The sequence below is a fragment of the Moschus berezovskii genome, chromosome 4 (assembly GCF_049115385.1).
Source record: "Moschus berezovskii isolate FMDL1 chromosome 4, NW_MosBer_1.0, whole genome shotgun sequence".
NCBI lineage: Eukaryota > Metazoa > Chordata > Mammalia > Artiodactyla > Moschidae > Moschus > Moschus berezovskii.
In genome coordinates this window covers 100,084,466-100,102,256 of record NC_142463.1, presented here as the reverse complement: position 1 = coordinate 100,102,256, position 17,791 = coordinate 100,084,466, and the positions used below count along the sequence as shown (strand labels likewise).

Below are 17,791 nucleotides of genomic sequence, written 5' to 3'. Positions count from 1 at the left end.
ACAGGAGACCTGACTCACCTTTACATTATCTCCCACATTATCTTATCTATTTATTTTGCAAAAGGAAAAACTTTGTATCTAATCTAACAATGCCATATTATTCTATTTTTTGTTATTAGAAACTCTTATCTAGTTTGTAGAGAGATAGATATAATGTATGTCCTAAATAAAGTATTTTGGAGGAAGTGAAGAACTTCTTTAAGAAGTTCCAGATGGCTAGATATTAAAGATCTAAAAGAAATATACAAAAATAACCCAGAGTAAATATTAATAAGAGAAACAAGAACTCTTGACTATGGTTATACACAGACATGTACATAATATTAATGAGAAAAATACAATATAATAGTTGCATCTGAGCAATGGTTCTATAAAAGCATATAAACACTGACAAGGATTAGAAATAAATCAGAACTATGAATCCATATTCACTGCCCTGTCCTACAAAGTTCATACTAGAAGTGCTAAAACTTCTCACTCCGTCTTCTATGATAACAGAATTAATGACTGCTATTTTTGTTTGGTTTTGTATTTTTTAATATATAAAACAAATATCCTGATTTTCAGCAAATGATGGAAGGGGTGATGCTTCAGGCTTAGAATCCAAGTGGAAGAGGGATGCCAAGTCATGACAGAGTTTGCTCTTACCTGCATGGTAGCTTCATTGGAGGAGAGGATACCGCGCAGCCTCTCTAAGTCGTGATCTCGCTCTCTCATGGCAAGATGAAGTTGACGCAGTTCTTTCTCCTTTTCTTCTAGGCTGGAGAACTTTTCATCTATAGCCCGCTGCAAGCAAAGTAAGCATCCAAAAGCTCCATAAGAACCACTATTCTGATTACGCTTATTCAATAAGATTCCAAATATAAAAGAATAGAAAACCAACTCCAAAAAGCAGCAAATTCAGTTAACAACACATTTCTATAATCCCTCTGGGGACAGAATAACCCTAGCATCATGAGCAGAATTATGGTACATACCTCTAGGGCAACATCTCTATCTTGTATCCTTTGCCTAAGTTTCTCAAGCAACATTTCATTTGCTTCAAGGGTTTTGTCTGAGTTATTTCGGTACTGCAGGAGCTCCCGAAATTCCTAACAGGACCAAGAAATAATTTCCTTTATTCATTTTACTTAGTATTAACTGAATTCCTATACTGTGTCAAGAAATCTGTTAGTGTTTCAGGATAAAAAACACAATGTGATCACTCTCAAGGGGAACACAGTTTAGCAGATAACAGACACAAAAAGTGCCAACAATTCTGCATCGTATACATGAGTATAAACTCAGGATGCACTGCCTAACTCTGCCTGAAGGTGTCACTAAAGTTCTCACGAAAGAGGTTACAACTGCTCTTAAAGCACCAGGAGTTGCCTAAGAGGCTATGTGGAGAAAAAAGGTAGGTATAATATGTATGCGTATAAGGAAAGAAATCATACGGTCAGTGAGATATAAGGTATTCAATGTGACTAAATCTTAGAGTAGGTGGTAGAGGTGACCACTCTCTTCCTTAGTCTTTCATTTTTCCCCCTATAACTTACATTTTATCACCTAAATAACTGGATGTATAGAGGTCTTCAGTGGGAGCAGAAGACATATCTTCTCTTCATCTTCCCCATTCCTGGCCTGGTATCTGACTCACAGAGATGCTTAATAATTATTGGCTGAACATTTACTGCTTAAGTCTTTCAGGTCTGTAGTTCTTATTTCCTACACTTGCTGGTTATCGTCGTGGTTCACGGATTGTACTTTCTATTTCTTTTGAATCCTCCTGGTTCCCAAATCTCAACGTTCTATATGTAGCAGGTACTCAACACAAGTGGACAGACCCTTTGAGATGATAGGAACACAGATCCCCGTGTCCTGTGAACTCAGTTTCAGCTGAGTCATTCTGTGGGCTCACCTGAAGTAGCTGCTCTTTATGGCTCAGACTGCGGTGGAGGTGCTGAATGTGCTGCTCTTGGGTGCGAATCTCATTATATTTTTCAGCCTCCAGGGTATGAAGCTGTTGGCTCTTACTCTGAAGTTCTCCTTGTAGCTGCTGTAAGGCTTTTCGCAATTCCTGAATGAAACAGATTCCCTTTTTCAAACAATCTAAAATTTTCACATGGTCATTAGATACGGAGGCCTTAAAACTTTCAAGGCATAGAGAACAAAAAAATAAAGTAGCAAAAAGTGCCATTCTTAAAATTATGAAAGAAATACTACAAGAGTCGAGTAGGATGAGGGAAACTATGGGAACTGTGGATGGGAGTATTAATACTATGATTCAATACTTACTTTTTGGCTTAAAAGTGATATAACTATATAGGCACTAAGTGGGATTTGGTTCCAGTATAAACGTGGATCCTTTATTTTACCAATAAGCTCAAGGATACACAATTACTACCCATCCTTTTAAATCTTAAAAAAGAACTGGGAGCATTTTTTCCAAGCTAACAAGAAACTATTTAAAAATTACATGTTTTAATTTTTTTTAAAAAGCAGACATGGCTAACCATGCATGCCATTCCTCTCACTTGGTTGGTCTTCCTGCTTTTCTGCCTCACTGACTTTTACCCACCCCTCAAGAATAATCTTAGACAATATGCTCCTTTATGAAGCTTCCTCTGACTCCCTCAGCTCTCCCTGTATATTCCTCTAGGATCCTTGTGCCTCCTCTACAGTATTTACCACACTATATATTCCTGTAGGATGCCTATGCCTCCTCTACAGTATTTACCACACTGAAATACTGCTTACGTGACTGTCTCTCATACTATATTACAAGTAACTTAGGAGGAAAGCGCCCGTGATAGTCACTCTTGTATTTCCAGAACACAGCCCAATACCTGGCATACAGAATAAGGGTTAGCAAATGTTGAACTGAATTACTTAGATTATGTAAGTTCAACACAAGCTATCCTTATAAAAAGTTATTACCAGGGCAAAGTTCACCTTTACACACTGCCACACAACGATTAATGATTTACTTGGTTATGTTTCCAAGAAGCCTCTTTCTGCTGTTCTCTCTCCTGCGCTGCAGCTTCTACAAAGCGCACACATCGTCTAGCATCAGCCAGCTGCCGTTCTTTTTGTCGTACTGCCCTCTGGAGCTTCTGTATTTCAAGCTGGCTGCAGAATAAAGCACTTTGAAGATCAAGGAGAGCCACCTGTTGCTGAGCTGGGGAAGTACCCTCTGAGTTCTGAAAAGAGAGGGAAAAGCATCATCACAAGAAGGGCCGGCACTGAGCAGCCAAGAAGACCAACAAGATCAAGACCGCGGCTGAGAGTGGCACATCCTCAAGTGATGCCTCCTGTCCTGGGTGACCCTCACATACATGAAGCTGTTTAAGCTGACTCTGGTGCAGCATTTCTCGAAGCTTAGCCATTGTGTCGTTTTGACCTTCAATCACCTGGTACAACTCCTCGGTCTGCAAACGAAAGAGGGGGTACCAAACATGTTAGCAAACTAAGTATAAACTCCATTATCTTATTATCTCACCTATATGGATTTTAGTAACAGGCCTATTCCAAAATACCAATCTAGATGACACTACAATTTCTCTAAGATCTGTTAGGCTGAAAATATCCATTTCTACAAATTACAGGATACTCGTCTACTTTGATGGAAAAAACCATTTCCTCATAGGTCCAAATGATTGCCAAACATTTTACCTCACTTTCCCTGCTTTTCAGAGTTTCCTTAAGGTTTTGAATTGTATCATCTTGCTTCTGAGATGACTCCTGCACAGACTTCAGTTCACAGCTCATTTCATTCAATTTTTCTTGAAGAATCTGAATTCAGTAAAGAAAAACAGTTTGGTAGGTCAATGATTTCTTTTACTCTTAAATGCAACCATGAAATCTGTCCTCAAATCTAGGTTTAAAGGATTTCTTAGGGGATGTGACATTGCTATTTTCCCCCACACAGTGTAACCATGAAGTCTCAAGTCAAATCAGCAAGACAAAGTAGCAGGAGATATGAGATACTTCCTTCAGTACTCAGTTGCTTCAACTCTCATGAGCTGTGCTTTCTCTATGACAGCAGCCGGACTGGGGGTGCTTGTCCACATGAGTCACTCCGGATCCTTTATACAAAGACTAAGGAGCTTTTGCTATCTACCATATGACAGGACACAACAAGGGCACGATAAGCAAGGAGTGCTGCATCCCAAATTGTGGGAAGTTTGTTCTAAGCAGATGTTAAAACCCATGGGCTGGAGAAAGGTCAAAAGTTAAATCAAAGGCATAAACTTCTTGTCTCAGTACCTTATCCAGTTAAAAACCATATTCAAGTTTTAATTTCAGACCTAAAAGACAGCAGAAATTCTGATCTATGCATAACAGACTAAAACACTTGAGACAGAAAGGAAAGAGCTACACTTCTAAGAACATAAAGAAACCCTGTGATCCCCAAGGGCATGGTTTTGGTCATACCTTGTTGGTGGTCTCTGTTTGCTGGATTTTTTCCTGGAGTTCTGCCAGATGGGAATCAGATACAGACTGCAGAGTTGTACTGGTCTCATTTGAATTCAACTTCTGTTGTTTGAGTAAGTCTTCAGTCATGGGCTAGGAAGAAGCACAAGACAAGTTAAGTGCACCTGATGATAAATTTTATTCTTCAAATGTTTTCGGCCTCTTTTGCCAGAAACTTAGAAAATTACAGCTGCTGAATGGATCATCGGTATGAATTGATGAAGACAAGGAAAAGTTCTGTTCCTTATTACAACTTATCAAGTCACTTACTCCCAAGCTACCGTTCCTACCTTTCTGTATGAACCTACACAAACACTACTCAAAGCAAGTAATTCAGAAATTAAAAAGAAGGGAGGATTTTATAAAACACTCATGATGACCAAATATGTGCTATATTCTATTTTTAATCAGGGAATTCAAAAGATCAAATTTCTACCATCCCTAGGGGAGAAAAAGTTATAGTTCAACTACCTTCCTTATAGTATGCCTAGTTCACATTATTAGAAAAGTGAGTAGATTTCAACTATGGAGCATACATTAGATAATAGTATTTAATCAATACTAAAATTCCTAACTTTGATAACTGAATTGTTGTTATGCTATCTTTAGGAATTACATGCTTATTGAGCATAAAGATATATCTTCAACTAATTCAGAAATAAAAAATGTGTCTACAGATAGTTGGAGTGATAAAGCAATTGTAGCAACATATTAGCAACTGATAAATCTGAGTAAATATTAGCAACTGGTGAACTTGGGAGATCTTTGTACTTAAGACTTCTCTAAGTTTGAAATTATTTCAAAGTGAAAAATAAAAATTAGAATTTAAAATCCATAAGGTCTGGGAAGGAGGTATGTTTTACAGGAATATCAATTCATCAAAAAGACTTAAGAGAAAAAATAAACATCTATTTATATTTGGGACAATCAATCAGACTAAGATAAACTTATTGAACTTGACCTAATATTCATTATGAGCTAAGATACAGAATTAAAACTTTAGCAATTCACTGTGGCATTAAATTCCACCTTTTCTCTCCCTGTTTCCTCCCCTCTTCTCTCCTACTCCCAATTAGGGAAAATACAAATCCATTAGGAAGAGAAAAAAGGGAACTGCTCTTCATTTTTTCTTTACCTCACACGTTCAAGTTCTGACTACCACCTTCCAGGCTGTGGGGTTACAGCTGACCTTAAACCACTTCCTGATAGCAACTGACTGGAAGTATGGGCTTCCCTCCTGGCTCAGATGGTAAAGAATCTGCTTGCAACACAGGAGACCTGGGTTCAATCCATGGGTTGGGAAGGGAATGGCTACGCACTCCAGTATTCTGGCCTGGAGAATTTCAAGGACAGAGGAGCCTGGCAGGCTACAGTCCATGGGGTCGCACAGTCAGACACAATTGAGTGCCTTTCAGTTTCTTTCTTAATAAAGATTTCAGAAGAAAAATCTTTTTTATTCTCCCAGTGCTGTTCATCATTTTAAAAAACATCTACGAAGTATCCTAATATGCAAAGCACTATGGGAGGGGGAGTGGGGAGCTACAAAATAAAAGAACAAGGAAATACACAAGATAAAAGATAGTGACAAGGAAACAGGTAAGCAGGACAAAGTCATTAAGTTACTCTAAATTGGCTGATCAGTGGGAGGTCTCTTTCAGACAGCATTTAAATGAAGATCTACCTGATAAGGAACCAGTAATGCAAAGATCTAGGCAGAGGAACAACTCATGGAAAAGATCTAGGGTAGATTTGACCCTAGGAAAGAAAAACGGCTTTGTGGATGGAGAAGTACTTTCCAACAGAAATATAAGGTAAGCTACATGTGTAATTTAAAATTTTCTGGTATCTTCATTGACTAAAGTAAAAAATAAATAATTTTAATAAAACATTTTGCCACTCAGTCGTGTCTGACTCTTCAGACCAGAATACTGGAGTAGGTAGCCTTTCCCTTCTCCAGGGAATCTTCCCAACCCAGGGATCAAAATCCAGGTCTCCCGCATCGCGGGTGGATTCTTTACCAGCTGAGCCACAGTTCAGTTGCTCAGTCGTGTCTGATTCTTTGCAACCCCTTGGACTGCAGCATGCTAGGCCTCCCTATCCATCACCAACTCCTGGAGTTTATTCAAACTCATGTCCATTGAGTCGGTGATGCCATCCAACCATCTCATTCTCTGTCGTCCCCTACTCCTCTCGCCTTCGATCTTTCCCAGCATCAGGGTCTTTTCCAATGAGTCAGCTCTTTGCATCAGGTGGCCAAAGTATTGGAGTTTCAGCTTCAGCATCAGTCCTTCCAATGAATATTCAGGACTGATCTCCTTTAGGATGGACTGGTTGGATCTCCTTGCAGTCCAAGGGACTCTCAAGAGTCTTCTCCAATACTGCAGTTCAAAAGCATCAATTCTTTGGTGCTCAGCTTTCTTTATAGTCCAACTCTCACATCCATACATGACTCCTGGAAAAACCATAGCTTTGTCTAGATGGACTTTTGCTGGCAAAGTAATGTCTCTGCTTTTAAATATACTGTCGAGGTTGGTCATATCTTTTCTTCCAAGGAGCAAGCATCTTTTAATTTCATGGCTGCAATCGCCATCTGCAGTGATTTTGGAGCCTAAAAAAATAAAGTCTCTCACTGTTTCCACATCTATTTGCCATGAAGTGATGGGACCAGATGTCATGACCTTAGTTTTCTGAATGTTGAGTTTTAAGCCAACTTTTTCACTCTCCTCTTTCACTTTCATCAAGAGGCTCTTCAGGTCTTGATGAGCCACAAGGGAAGCCCAAGAATACTGGAGTGGGCTATCTGAAGTATAGCCTATCCCTTCTCCAGGGGATCTTCCTGATCCAGGAATCGAACTGGGGTCTCCTGCATTGCAGGTGGATTCTTTACCAACTGAGCTATCAGGGAAACCCTTCAATGAAACATTTTGACCAAATATATTATATTTAAAATATTGTCACAAGAATGCATGCTATATGAAAATTAACAAGATACTAATTCTTTACATTGTTCCTTTTAAATTAAAGGTATACTGTACACTCCCTGTACACTCCCAGCATATCTCAATTTGGACTAGCCACATTTCACGTGGTCAACAGCCACACAAGGCTAATGGTTGCCTTGCTGGAGCACACAGGGCCAGAGCACGATGGGCAAAGATGGTGCTGACACATGATGAAGTGGGGAGGCAGGCAGGGGCCAGATCAGATGCAGCTTCTGTGCACCACAGGTAATGAAGCTGTATTTCATCCTTATTGACACGGGAATGGACTGCAGTGCTTTTAACAGAAAAGTAATCAATTATATTTAAATTTTTAAAAGATCACTCTAGTTGCTATGTGATGACTGAACTGTTGGAGAGCACCAGGAGAAACGAGAAGACCAGCTAGGAGGCTGCTGCATGGGGAGTGAAAATACTGCTTTGGATTATAGTGGTAATAAAGGAGGGAAAGAGAAATGGATAGATTTGGACATGTTTTGCAAGCAAAGTCAACAGGCCTGGATAGTGGAAGTGGGAAGAAAGAGACCAGCAGCAAGGATAAGGACTCCTAGAAAAAATTGAGATATTTGTTGTTGTGGGTATAAAGGGGAGCCTTGCCCTGAAGCAATGTGAATTATGTCAAACATGGGAGAGGCAACTCTTTTAATAGATATTTACAACAATTCTACTGACAAATAACTTAATCACTTAACAATAAAACATTCTCTACAAAACTTGACTTCTTACTTCCTCGGTGTAAAACAACTTTCCAACAACATCTATTTTAAAGTACTTTTCAAACTTAAACTGTAACAAGCAGAATTAAGTAAAATAGCTTCAAGTTTTAAATGCCAGGGAAGGTAGCCATATTTAGTCACTTCAAACCAAAAAGTCTTAGACCCATGAAGGACACTTTATAAACTAATCATCATCTGATCCACTCTCAACTCACATGTGAGAAAATGGAGACTTATAAACAGGCAAATAATCTGTCCAAAGTTACACTGGAAATAGGATCCAATTAAGTTGAATGCACTTAAAGTGGTAACTTCTCTTACGTATCTATAAAATCGACTGCCTACCATAATGCCTGGAATATTACTCGAACCAAAAAGTTTTGCTTAGAGTGAACAACAGAAACAAAAGCAAACAAGCAACAGGCCTGTCTTCTAATTTCCAGCCCAGTGTTCTAATCCCTCAGTGGCTCTCTCAGAAAAAAGACTGGCTAGATAGAAAGGGAGATGTTTAACTTAAATATTTCAACATCAACTGTAAATCCAAGAACGCCACAGAAAAGCACATAATGAGTCTGGACCTCGTCTGAACCCATCTTGGCATGCATAATCATAGGAATCCTCTTCTTCTAGAAATGTAACGTATGGACCGAAAGGCTGGAAGATGCTTGTTTCTTCTTTATTCTTAGTACTTTATTACTTTAAATCTCAAGGAAAAAAAAAAGTCCTTTCAGGTAAGTCTGCCAAAAGAGTGCTTAACAAAGGCCCACTGAGTAAACAGCTGACAATTAATTCTTGTGAGTATCAAGTAAATAAACCAATCACTCCTATGAAGATTTTGTAGAGCATGACATCAGTAGTACTTGATCTGGTTCAATGGGTGTTACTCTCCAGGGTATCAGTTACTAAAATCATGTTGTAATCATAATTTTAAGTTGCTTTTGACTCAGGACAAATGTTTTTCAGCAACAGAAAAGAGAATTCCTTCCAGGCCTAATGTTGCATAATGTAAGACCTTTAGGCTAAAAGGCAGTTATTTTTATCTGGATTAACAGCATTTTTCTTGACACTTTCCTAGTCATAACAGCAAGTCGCAGAGCTCAAACTGCTATAATTTTCTATCTGATTGTTAGTAATAGAAGATACAGCAGCATCTAATGCTTACATCTTGCAAAGGGCCTGTTCTGGGTTATGTAGGTAAGCTATGAGAGGGATAAATTCATCACAGTCATACAACAGCAGGTTCTGGCATTGCCAGGTTTGAAGCAAAGATCTCTCGCTCTTTGAATTTAGATAGAAAAGGAATCTGCACATGAGCCAAAACTGAAATAATGTTCACTAAGGGACCACAGCCCTCCTATCATAGCTTTTCTAGTTCAGGGCCAGACAATAAAGAAATAACAAGATAGAAGAAGGCTTCAAACCTTTCTTTAGATAAGTGAAAAATCTTGAGTGTTTAGACATAAATTCTGTAGGAGGCAATAAATCAGTTTGCACAATATGAGAAAATTAGTAAGCAGAACTACAGTGTTGCTCGTTAGCTTTAAAATAAGAAAGAAAGAAAAAGGAGAAAGGCAACCAGGAGGAATTCTGATGGTGACATTTAACAGTAACCAGATTAAACAAAGGAATCAAAATGCCCTTACAGAACAATCTCCCACTTTAGGAGAGAAGAGCTTTTCTTCATATTTGGAGTACAACTTAACTAAAGGAAAATAATTTGCACTTACTTCTATTCTATCCATACTTGTTCAGAGAAAGACAAAAATCTGTCTGCCTTTGTCCCACTTAATTCTGCTTTCCCATAAAGCACGCTAGGCCTTAAGAAGCTTATAAAAGTCAACCTGACTTAGACAGTAGATCTGGAATCCAAAATACACATTTTATCTACAAACACTTTAAGTCTAATTAATCTATTTCCTTCCACATTCTTAATTATTGGAGAAAATAGCTTAACAATCAAATGCCATAATTCTTCAAGCTGAATGTTTTCTCTCTCCTCTCCATGTTTTAATATTCAACAAACAGTAAAGACGGTAGGTAAAGCCTAGTGACAGCAGAAGTCTTATACTGCTGTATTAAAGGGCTATTTTTTTCTAATGTCTACATTCAGTGAAGTAAAGGGATTTGACCTAAAGGTACAATTACCATATTTTAACTGTGCTCATTAGGATGCCAAATTTCTTCACAGTATCTATCCCTGAAGAATCCGCCTGACATCCTCAGGTTATAGAATGAAAGCCCAGCACTTAAAATAAGTACGTATTTAATTCAATGCCACCAGGCAATGTGATTTAATATATAGAATAAAAAGGTCTTGGATGAGAATGGGTAGGAACCTTTGACTCCACCTGAGCTAAGTTATTTAACCATGAGCTTTCCGTATCTCTGAGACTGCATGAGATGATCTTTAGAATCCGTCTCAATTCCAATATTTGTTGAGCCTAGGCACCAACAGAGTATTTTAAATTTAAAATGGAGGAAAAAACTCTTGCTTTACTGCAGTTTTCTAAGTCTTCATCATTCTTCAACATTGGCCATATTTGAAGGGGGCTATATTTCTACAATACTGGTCATATTTCCCATCCACTCTGTCCAACGACTCTTAGATCTTAATATGGAAACATTACAATGAATCTGTGACATCTATGTCGGCTCACAGAAATACTGTACTGGAAAGCTCAAATTTAGCTGTGAAGCTCAATGAAAGAAAAGGAAGCAAAAGGAAAGTACACAAGTGTTGGGCATACTAAACATTTTATGTAAATGAAAACACAGTTTAAACTTTTGGATACTCATACTTTTCCGTAACAATGCTGTTTCTGACAAGTTAGTGCAAATTCAAAAATATTTCTCCCATATTCTTATTGTGATGCAAATTTTATACATAATAGAATTGTTTTTCAAAGCTGTCAAGTGACAATCAACAATTTCATTTAGAAGCTCTAAGATTCTGGGATGATGGTGACTGGTAGCAAGCTTTCCAAAAACACCTTCTAGATTGTCCATCTCTGTAAGGGTATCACTAAAGAATTTGTATCAAGTAGAACACGCCAGATGTTTCACAACATTAACTGAAACTGCTGCTGCTGCTGCTAAGTCGCTTCAGTCGTGTCCGACACTAACAAAATAGCATCTGTCAGGTCTCTGTACACAACTGAATTTAAAAAGGTTGGTATGAACAGCTCAAAGTAAGATCAACTGCCATCTTCCAGTCATTAAGAAATTCATGAGTAAAACAGATAAAACTCTATCACCCAATAATGGATGAAGTCCTGCTCAACACCAAACATCTTCAAATGGAGCTCATTATACAAACTGGCTGTAGATACTTTTTGCCTTAACATTTTAAATTTTGAATTCCCAAATCTCTTTTATGTAAAAGTCATCATTAGTCCTCGACCTCTTAATTTATTATAAATGTTGTCCACATATTACAATATTTTGGTGGATTAGTAGGTTCTCCCCAAACCTTTACCCTATGCTCTAATCAGTTCAAGGCACAGTGGGGATGAAAGGGTTAATGCTGTAGGGAGGACTAACTTGACAACTCCCTCCCTCACAGGAGAAAATATTCATAAATCTAAAAGTGAAAACAAAGCAAACAAACAAAAGTGGAGAGGCGGTAGGACAAGTGAGAGGAAAGAGTTCTGGTGCCAGAAATAAGATTTAATTTTTTTAGGGTAAAAGTGAATTATGAATATTTGTCTTAAACGTGTACAATTTTAATAATTAATGGGAAAGCCAACAGATAATCTTATAAAGAGGGTATTGTGGAAAGCAAATTACTTGCGTGAATCACATTTATTAAAATGGACAGAAGCAAAAGGTAAAGCAAAAATGGGTTCAATGATTAATTTTCTCAAGTCTAGACTATTAACCTTCCCCTAGATAAAAATCATGTGAATCCTGAAGCCAGCTAACTTTAATCAGAAAGGCACTACACAGCCATTTTGTATACCTGGACCCGAAGTGGCAAATAATCTTCACAGAGATCATCCCACAGCTCCTGCAGGTCTGAAATCTCCAAGGGATAACTCACAGGTGTCTTGTAAAGGGGTTTCAAAGACCTGTTAAGGAAACCAGAACTAACTCCATCTGTCATGATATGGCCAGGCCTGGTTCCAGATGGATTGGATTTCACTGGAATAGGAAGCTTGCTCCCTCGGGGGCTCTGGATGGGCTTATAATCAAGACCTTTAATCATGCTAAGAGCTAGCTCCAGCTTATGGTTACACGTATGCTGGGGAGCCTGTTCATCGGAACAGCAGTCACACTTTACAAGTTCCTTTGCACTTCTCTCAGGTTCCTCATCCTTTGGTTGTGGAGGACTAGCCTGGACACTTGCATCCAAAGATTCCACAGAGGATCCCGGGGTCCCTTCCTCCATGCTTTCTCCATCTGGCGGTACCTTTGCATTTGGTAAATCCGGTGGCCCAACCTCGGACAACGCTGGTTCTTCAGTGCAAATGCTGGTGGACCATCTGGTAGAGGGGCCACACGAGATACTTTTCGCCACCTTTCGAGGTACCTTACAAATGGCTTCATAGTCAGAATCAGCCACCCGCAAAGCTGCACAGCCTCGGCATCTCCTGGGTCGATTTCCGGGGCCTTCCGAAGCATGACAGCTGTGCTCCTGAATCTGATCCTCATTTTCTACCCAACACTCGAACCCTGAATAGGCGAAGTCTTCCTGGAGCAGTGCAGAGTATCTGACATCCGGTAAGCCGGAAATGTCAACCGTTCCATTCCCCGCCTTGGTCTCCGCGCCAGGGTCATCGTTATTCTTCCGATACATGCTAGCAATGCAGAACTTGAGGCGGTCCTTCTCCAGCAGCAACTTCTGCAAGCGCTCAATAGAAAGGGCTTCGATCCGGGCAATGACGGTGTCGAATCTATAGATCCGATCGAGCATGAACGCGCACTTGCTGCAAGCAAACTCAGCTTTGCCATCGCGGGAGACATCCTTTCCCAGGACGTGCGACAACAGAACCTGGAGGTTGAGCTTGGACGCCGTGTGGAAGATCCAGCGCCGCTGGTTTCCGCACAGCTCGCGGGCACAGATCCTGCAAATCTCCTTCATCTCCCCTCCTGCGGTGGCCGAGCTTCCCTGAGGCGGCTGCTGCTCGGCGATCGCTCACTGGCGCTTGGTTGCGTTCCGTCTCCCGCTCCGGTGGCCTCCGGCTGGCATGGCACAGCTTGGTGGGGTGCCCACTCTGCAGGGGCGCTCCGCTGACACCCGCGCGCGGGGTCTGGGTACCAGAGCGGCCAGCCCCGCCCCTCGGGGAGGCGGCGGGCGAGGAAATGCCTCAGGAGGATGCTGAGTGACAGCAGCGCAGGCCGCGCGCAGAACCTGCCATGTCTCCTCCAGCTGTCTCTCCCGCCAGCCGCGGTGTCCTCAGTGTCCTCCCTTTTCAGCGGGCTGAGTTCGCGGTCCAGCGGCGGCCGCCCGCGGCCGACGCAAAGTCTCAGAGATTGAGGATCAGATTTCAAGATGGCGCCAGCGGCTCGACGCCTGCGGCCGCCCGCGCACTCCTCTGGGAGCTGTAGTCCAGGAGGCCGGCTCCGCGCTCTGCGCATGCGGGGTGGCCAGCGCGGCCCCTCGCTCCCAAACCGGTGTGTGCTCCTCGCGGTGCAGCGCGGACTCGACCTGCTGTGGTGACCGGGGTGGAAGGGCGGGACGGATGCCGACCGCTGCCAGGCCACTTTTATCTGCTAAAATTTCACTCCGAAAGCGCACCACTCCCCTGCGGTTCCTCCCGCCCGCCCGGGAGCACCGTCCCGAGGCTCTGCACGGGGAGGAGAAAGCCGAATCCCCTCCCCCTCTGGCCACGGGTACTGCCACGTACTCTGGAGGGAGCAGTCTCGCAGCAGCACTGGGTACCGCTGCGCGCTGCCTCTCTCCCGCCCCGCCTCCTCGCTCCTGTCCCTAGACTAAAAGGCCCTGGGGCTTCACCAGCGGCCGGGGAGCGGGGCATTTTAGGAGGCTCAGTACAACCTCCCTCGCGACGGTTGCGAGTACTCAGAAAAGAGGACAAGTGTTTCTTCCCTCGCCATGAGGGGTTGAGTTTGCAGGATGATTTGTCTTTTTTTTAGAGCGTAAATTGAGAGGCAGCACAAAGCAGTCACCTGAGAAAGAGTCCAACAAAAACCACACGAATGCAGCTGGTTTACCAAGATTTTGAAGATAATGGACAAAATGAGCTTTTTCAAGAATGCAGACACCTGAGAGCAGGCTGCCGTCAGCAAATCCTCTTTCAAGTTTCACGTGGACTGCAGGCCCTATTTTCAGGGTGGGAAGGGGAGACAACAAACACTAGAACAAAAGACCTTGTTTATTTGAGCAAGAGTCCAAAGTATCAGGGAGTGCTGCTCTCTGCAGAAGTGGGGCTGGGAATTTAACTGACTTCAGGTAGTATCCTGTCTTATTCAACATTATCCAGTAGTAAGTCACCCCACCCTTGGGTATAGAACTTGAATTGCACACAAATAGTGGACGGAAGCTGGGGCTCTCTCTAAGTGGAATTGAGGTGTCATCCTTCACTTATAATTCTCGCCCTGGCAAACTCCAAATAGGAGGAAAAACAGTCCCAGACAATCATCTGGAGTTTTCCCAGAGAAGGACATTTCCCAGTTACAGTAATGCTAGATTTCACTAACTTGACCTTGTGAGATATTAATAAGGCCAACAACAATCAAAGTATTTCTGAACCTCATCTCCAGGTCAGAGCCTATACTCCTATACCTGGAGACAGTCAGATGCCTTCAATGAAAACTCATAATAAATCCCCAAAATTCTTATGGAGGATTAAATGAGATGATTTGGGGTAAGTACTTGAACAGAATTTGGCTCATTGAACAAATGGGACTCGGCACACTCAAGATTGTATCACTCTTTTGTTTAATCATCGAAACAAAATCTTAGTAGCTCCATCATGAACAATAAGGACAGTCCTTAGAGCTTTGGCTTTAGTAGGCTACAGAACCTTGCATCTGTGATTTCACCTAAATATGCACATTCTGGCCCCCAAACCAAGACTGTAAAAGAGATTTCCAAGTAAAACTCACATAGATGCATTTTTGCCTACCTCTAGCTATATGAGAATGGAGGAGCCTGGTAGGCTGCAGTCCCTGGAGCCCCTAGGGGTCGGACACGACTCAGCGACTTCACTTTCACTTTTCACTTTCACACACTGGAGAAGGAAATGGCAACCCACTCCAGTGTTCTTGCCTGGAGAATCCCAGGGATGGGGGAGCCTGGCTGCCATCTATGGGGTCACACAGAGTCGGACACGACTGAAGTGACTTAGCAGCAGCAGCAGCTATATGAGCTTCAGAGTCAGAAGAAATTAAGTAACAGTCTTTGGAATCTATACAGAGGCAAGGAGTTTCTGGCCTACCAGAACACTACCCTGCTATACCCTGTCTTTAAGTACTGTCTTCAAGAATAGCAAGGACTCAAAAAGTCCAAAAAGTACAAACTAAGATATTAATTAAGGCCTCATCTTTGGCTGTGGATGCAAGCCACATTCTCTTACTGAAGAAAATGCAAAATGAAACAAAGTAATTAATGAAACAAAAGTGCTCTTTGGGAGCAAACTCTAAGTAATACTTTGTATTATTCTGTATTCTTTAATAAGATTTTGCACCTGACCTGCAGTCTCTAAACTTTATTGACATCATACAGATAGTTGACATAGACATGCAAGTCAGTACAAATAGAGAAAAAGCAACTTAGCATTGAAGAGTATGTTTGCTATAACAAAGATCAACATATTAGAAAAGAGAGCTATACATTTCTTGGCTTCCAACAAGATAAATAAAGCACTCAACTCTTTACTCCCAGAGAAAATACTTACAGACCATATCTCAAAATGGATAGTAAGCTAGAGTACTAGACTACTCCTAACATGATCATTTGATATTTTTCAGTTCAGTTCAGTCACTCAGCCGTGTCCAACTCTTTGCAACCCCATGAATTGCAGCACGCCAGGCCTCCCTGTCCAACACCAACTCCTGGAACCTACCCAAACTCATGTCCATTGAGTCGGTGATGACATCGAATCATCTCATCCTCTGTCATCCCCTTCTCCTCCTGCCCTCAACCTTTCCCAGCATCAGGGTCTTTTCAAATGAGTCAGCTCTTCACATCAGGTGGCCAAAGTACTGGAGTTTCAGCTTTAACATCAGACCTTCAAATGAACACCCAGGACTGATCTCCTTTAGGATGGACTGGTTGGATCTCTTTGCAGTCCAAGGGGCTCTCAAGAGTCTTCTCCAACACCACAGTTCAAAAGTATCAATTATTTGGCGCTCAGCTTTCTTTATAGTCCAACTCTCACATCCATACATGACCACTGGAAAAACCATAGCCTTGACTAGACGGACCTTTGTTGGCCAAGTAATGTCTCTGCTTTTTAATATACTGTCTAGATTGGTCATAACTTTCCTTCCAAGGAGTATCTTAATTTCATGGCTGCAATCACCATCTGCAGTGATTTTGGGGCCCAAAAAAATAGAGTCTCTCACTGTTTCCACTGTTTCCCCATCTATTTGCCATGAAGTGATGGGACCAGATGCCATGATCTTAGTTTTCTGAATGTTGAGCTTTAAGCCAACTTTTTCACTCTCCTCTTTCACTTTCATCAAGAGGCTTTTGAGTTCCTCTTCACTTTCTGTCATAAGGGCGGTGTCATCTGCATATCTGAGGTTATTGATATTTCTCCCAGCAATCTTGATTCCAGCTTGTGCTTCCTCCAGCCCAGCATTTCACATGATGTACTCTGCATATAAGTTAAATAAGCAGGGTGACAATATACAGCCTTGACATACGCCTTTTCGTATTTGGAACCAGTCTGTTGTTCCATGTCCAGTTCTAACTGTTGCTTCCTGACCTGCATACAGGTTTCTCAAGAGGCAGGTCAGGTGGTCTGGTATTCCCATCTCTTTCAAAATTTTCCACAGTTTATTGTGATCCACGCAGTCAAAAGCTTTGGCATAGTCAATGAAGCAGAAATAGATGTTTTTCTGGAACTCTTTTGATGATCCAGCAGATGTTGGCAATTTGTTCTCTGGTTCCTCTGCCTTTTCTAAAACCTGCTTGAACATCTGGAAGTTCATGGTTCATGTATTGCTGAAGCCTGGCTTGGAGAATTTTGAGCATGACTTTACTAGCATGTGAGATGAGTACAATTGTGCGGTAGTTTGAGCATTCTTTGTCATACCTTTCTTTGGGATTGGAATGAAAACTGACCTTTTCCAGTCCTGTGGCCACTGCTGAGTTTTCCAAATTTGCTGACATATTTAGTGCAGCACTTCCACAGCATCATCCTTCAGGATTTGAAATAGCTCAACTGGAATTCCATCACCTCCACTAGCTTAGTTTGTAGTGATGCTTTCTAAGGCCCACTTGACTTCACATTCCAGGATATCTGTCTCTAGGTGAGTGATCACACCATCGTAATTAACTGGGTTGTGAAGATCTTTTTTGTACAGCTAAAAAGATCACTTTTGTATAGATAAACTGAAAATAAAAATTTTTAAGTGAAACTCAGAAGAAAAGTTATGTGGGACATCCTTAATGGTCCTGCCAATTCAGAAGACATGGGTTCGATCCCTTTAGTC

At 41.4% G+C, this 17,791-nt stretch overlaps 1 protein-coding gene across 21 annotated transcripts in view; it reads right to left on the bottom strand.

Moving 5' to 3' along the window:
* LOC129541805 (myomegalin-like) overlaps positions 1-17,791 on the bottom strand; it is a 214,533-nt gene that overhangs the window by 69,680 nt on the left and 127,062 nt on the right. For 8 of the 21 annotated variants that reach the window (XM_088835639.1, XM_088835637.1, XM_088835641.1 and 5 more), the window contains exons 9-15: positions 4,417-4,548; positions 3,655-3,774; positions 3,318-3,410; positions 2,970-3,182; positions 1,901-2,059; positions 978-1,091; positions 649-786 (exon numbers count right to left, since the gene is read on the bottom strand). In XM_088835639.1, coding sequence (XP_088691765.1) covers positions 649-786; positions 978-1,091; positions 1,901-2,059; positions 2,970-3,182; positions 3,318-3,410; positions 3,655-3,774; positions 4,417-4,548 — 969 coding nt within the window. Of the gene's footprint in view, positions 1-648; positions 787-977; positions 1,092-1,900; positions 2,060-2,969; positions 3,183-3,317; positions 3,411-3,654; positions 3,775-4,416; positions 4,549-12,128; positions 13,715-17,791 lie in introns of those variants that run through there. The other 13 variants (XM_088835629.1, XM_088835630.1, XM_088835636.1 and 10 more) reach the window with 7 other exon arrangements.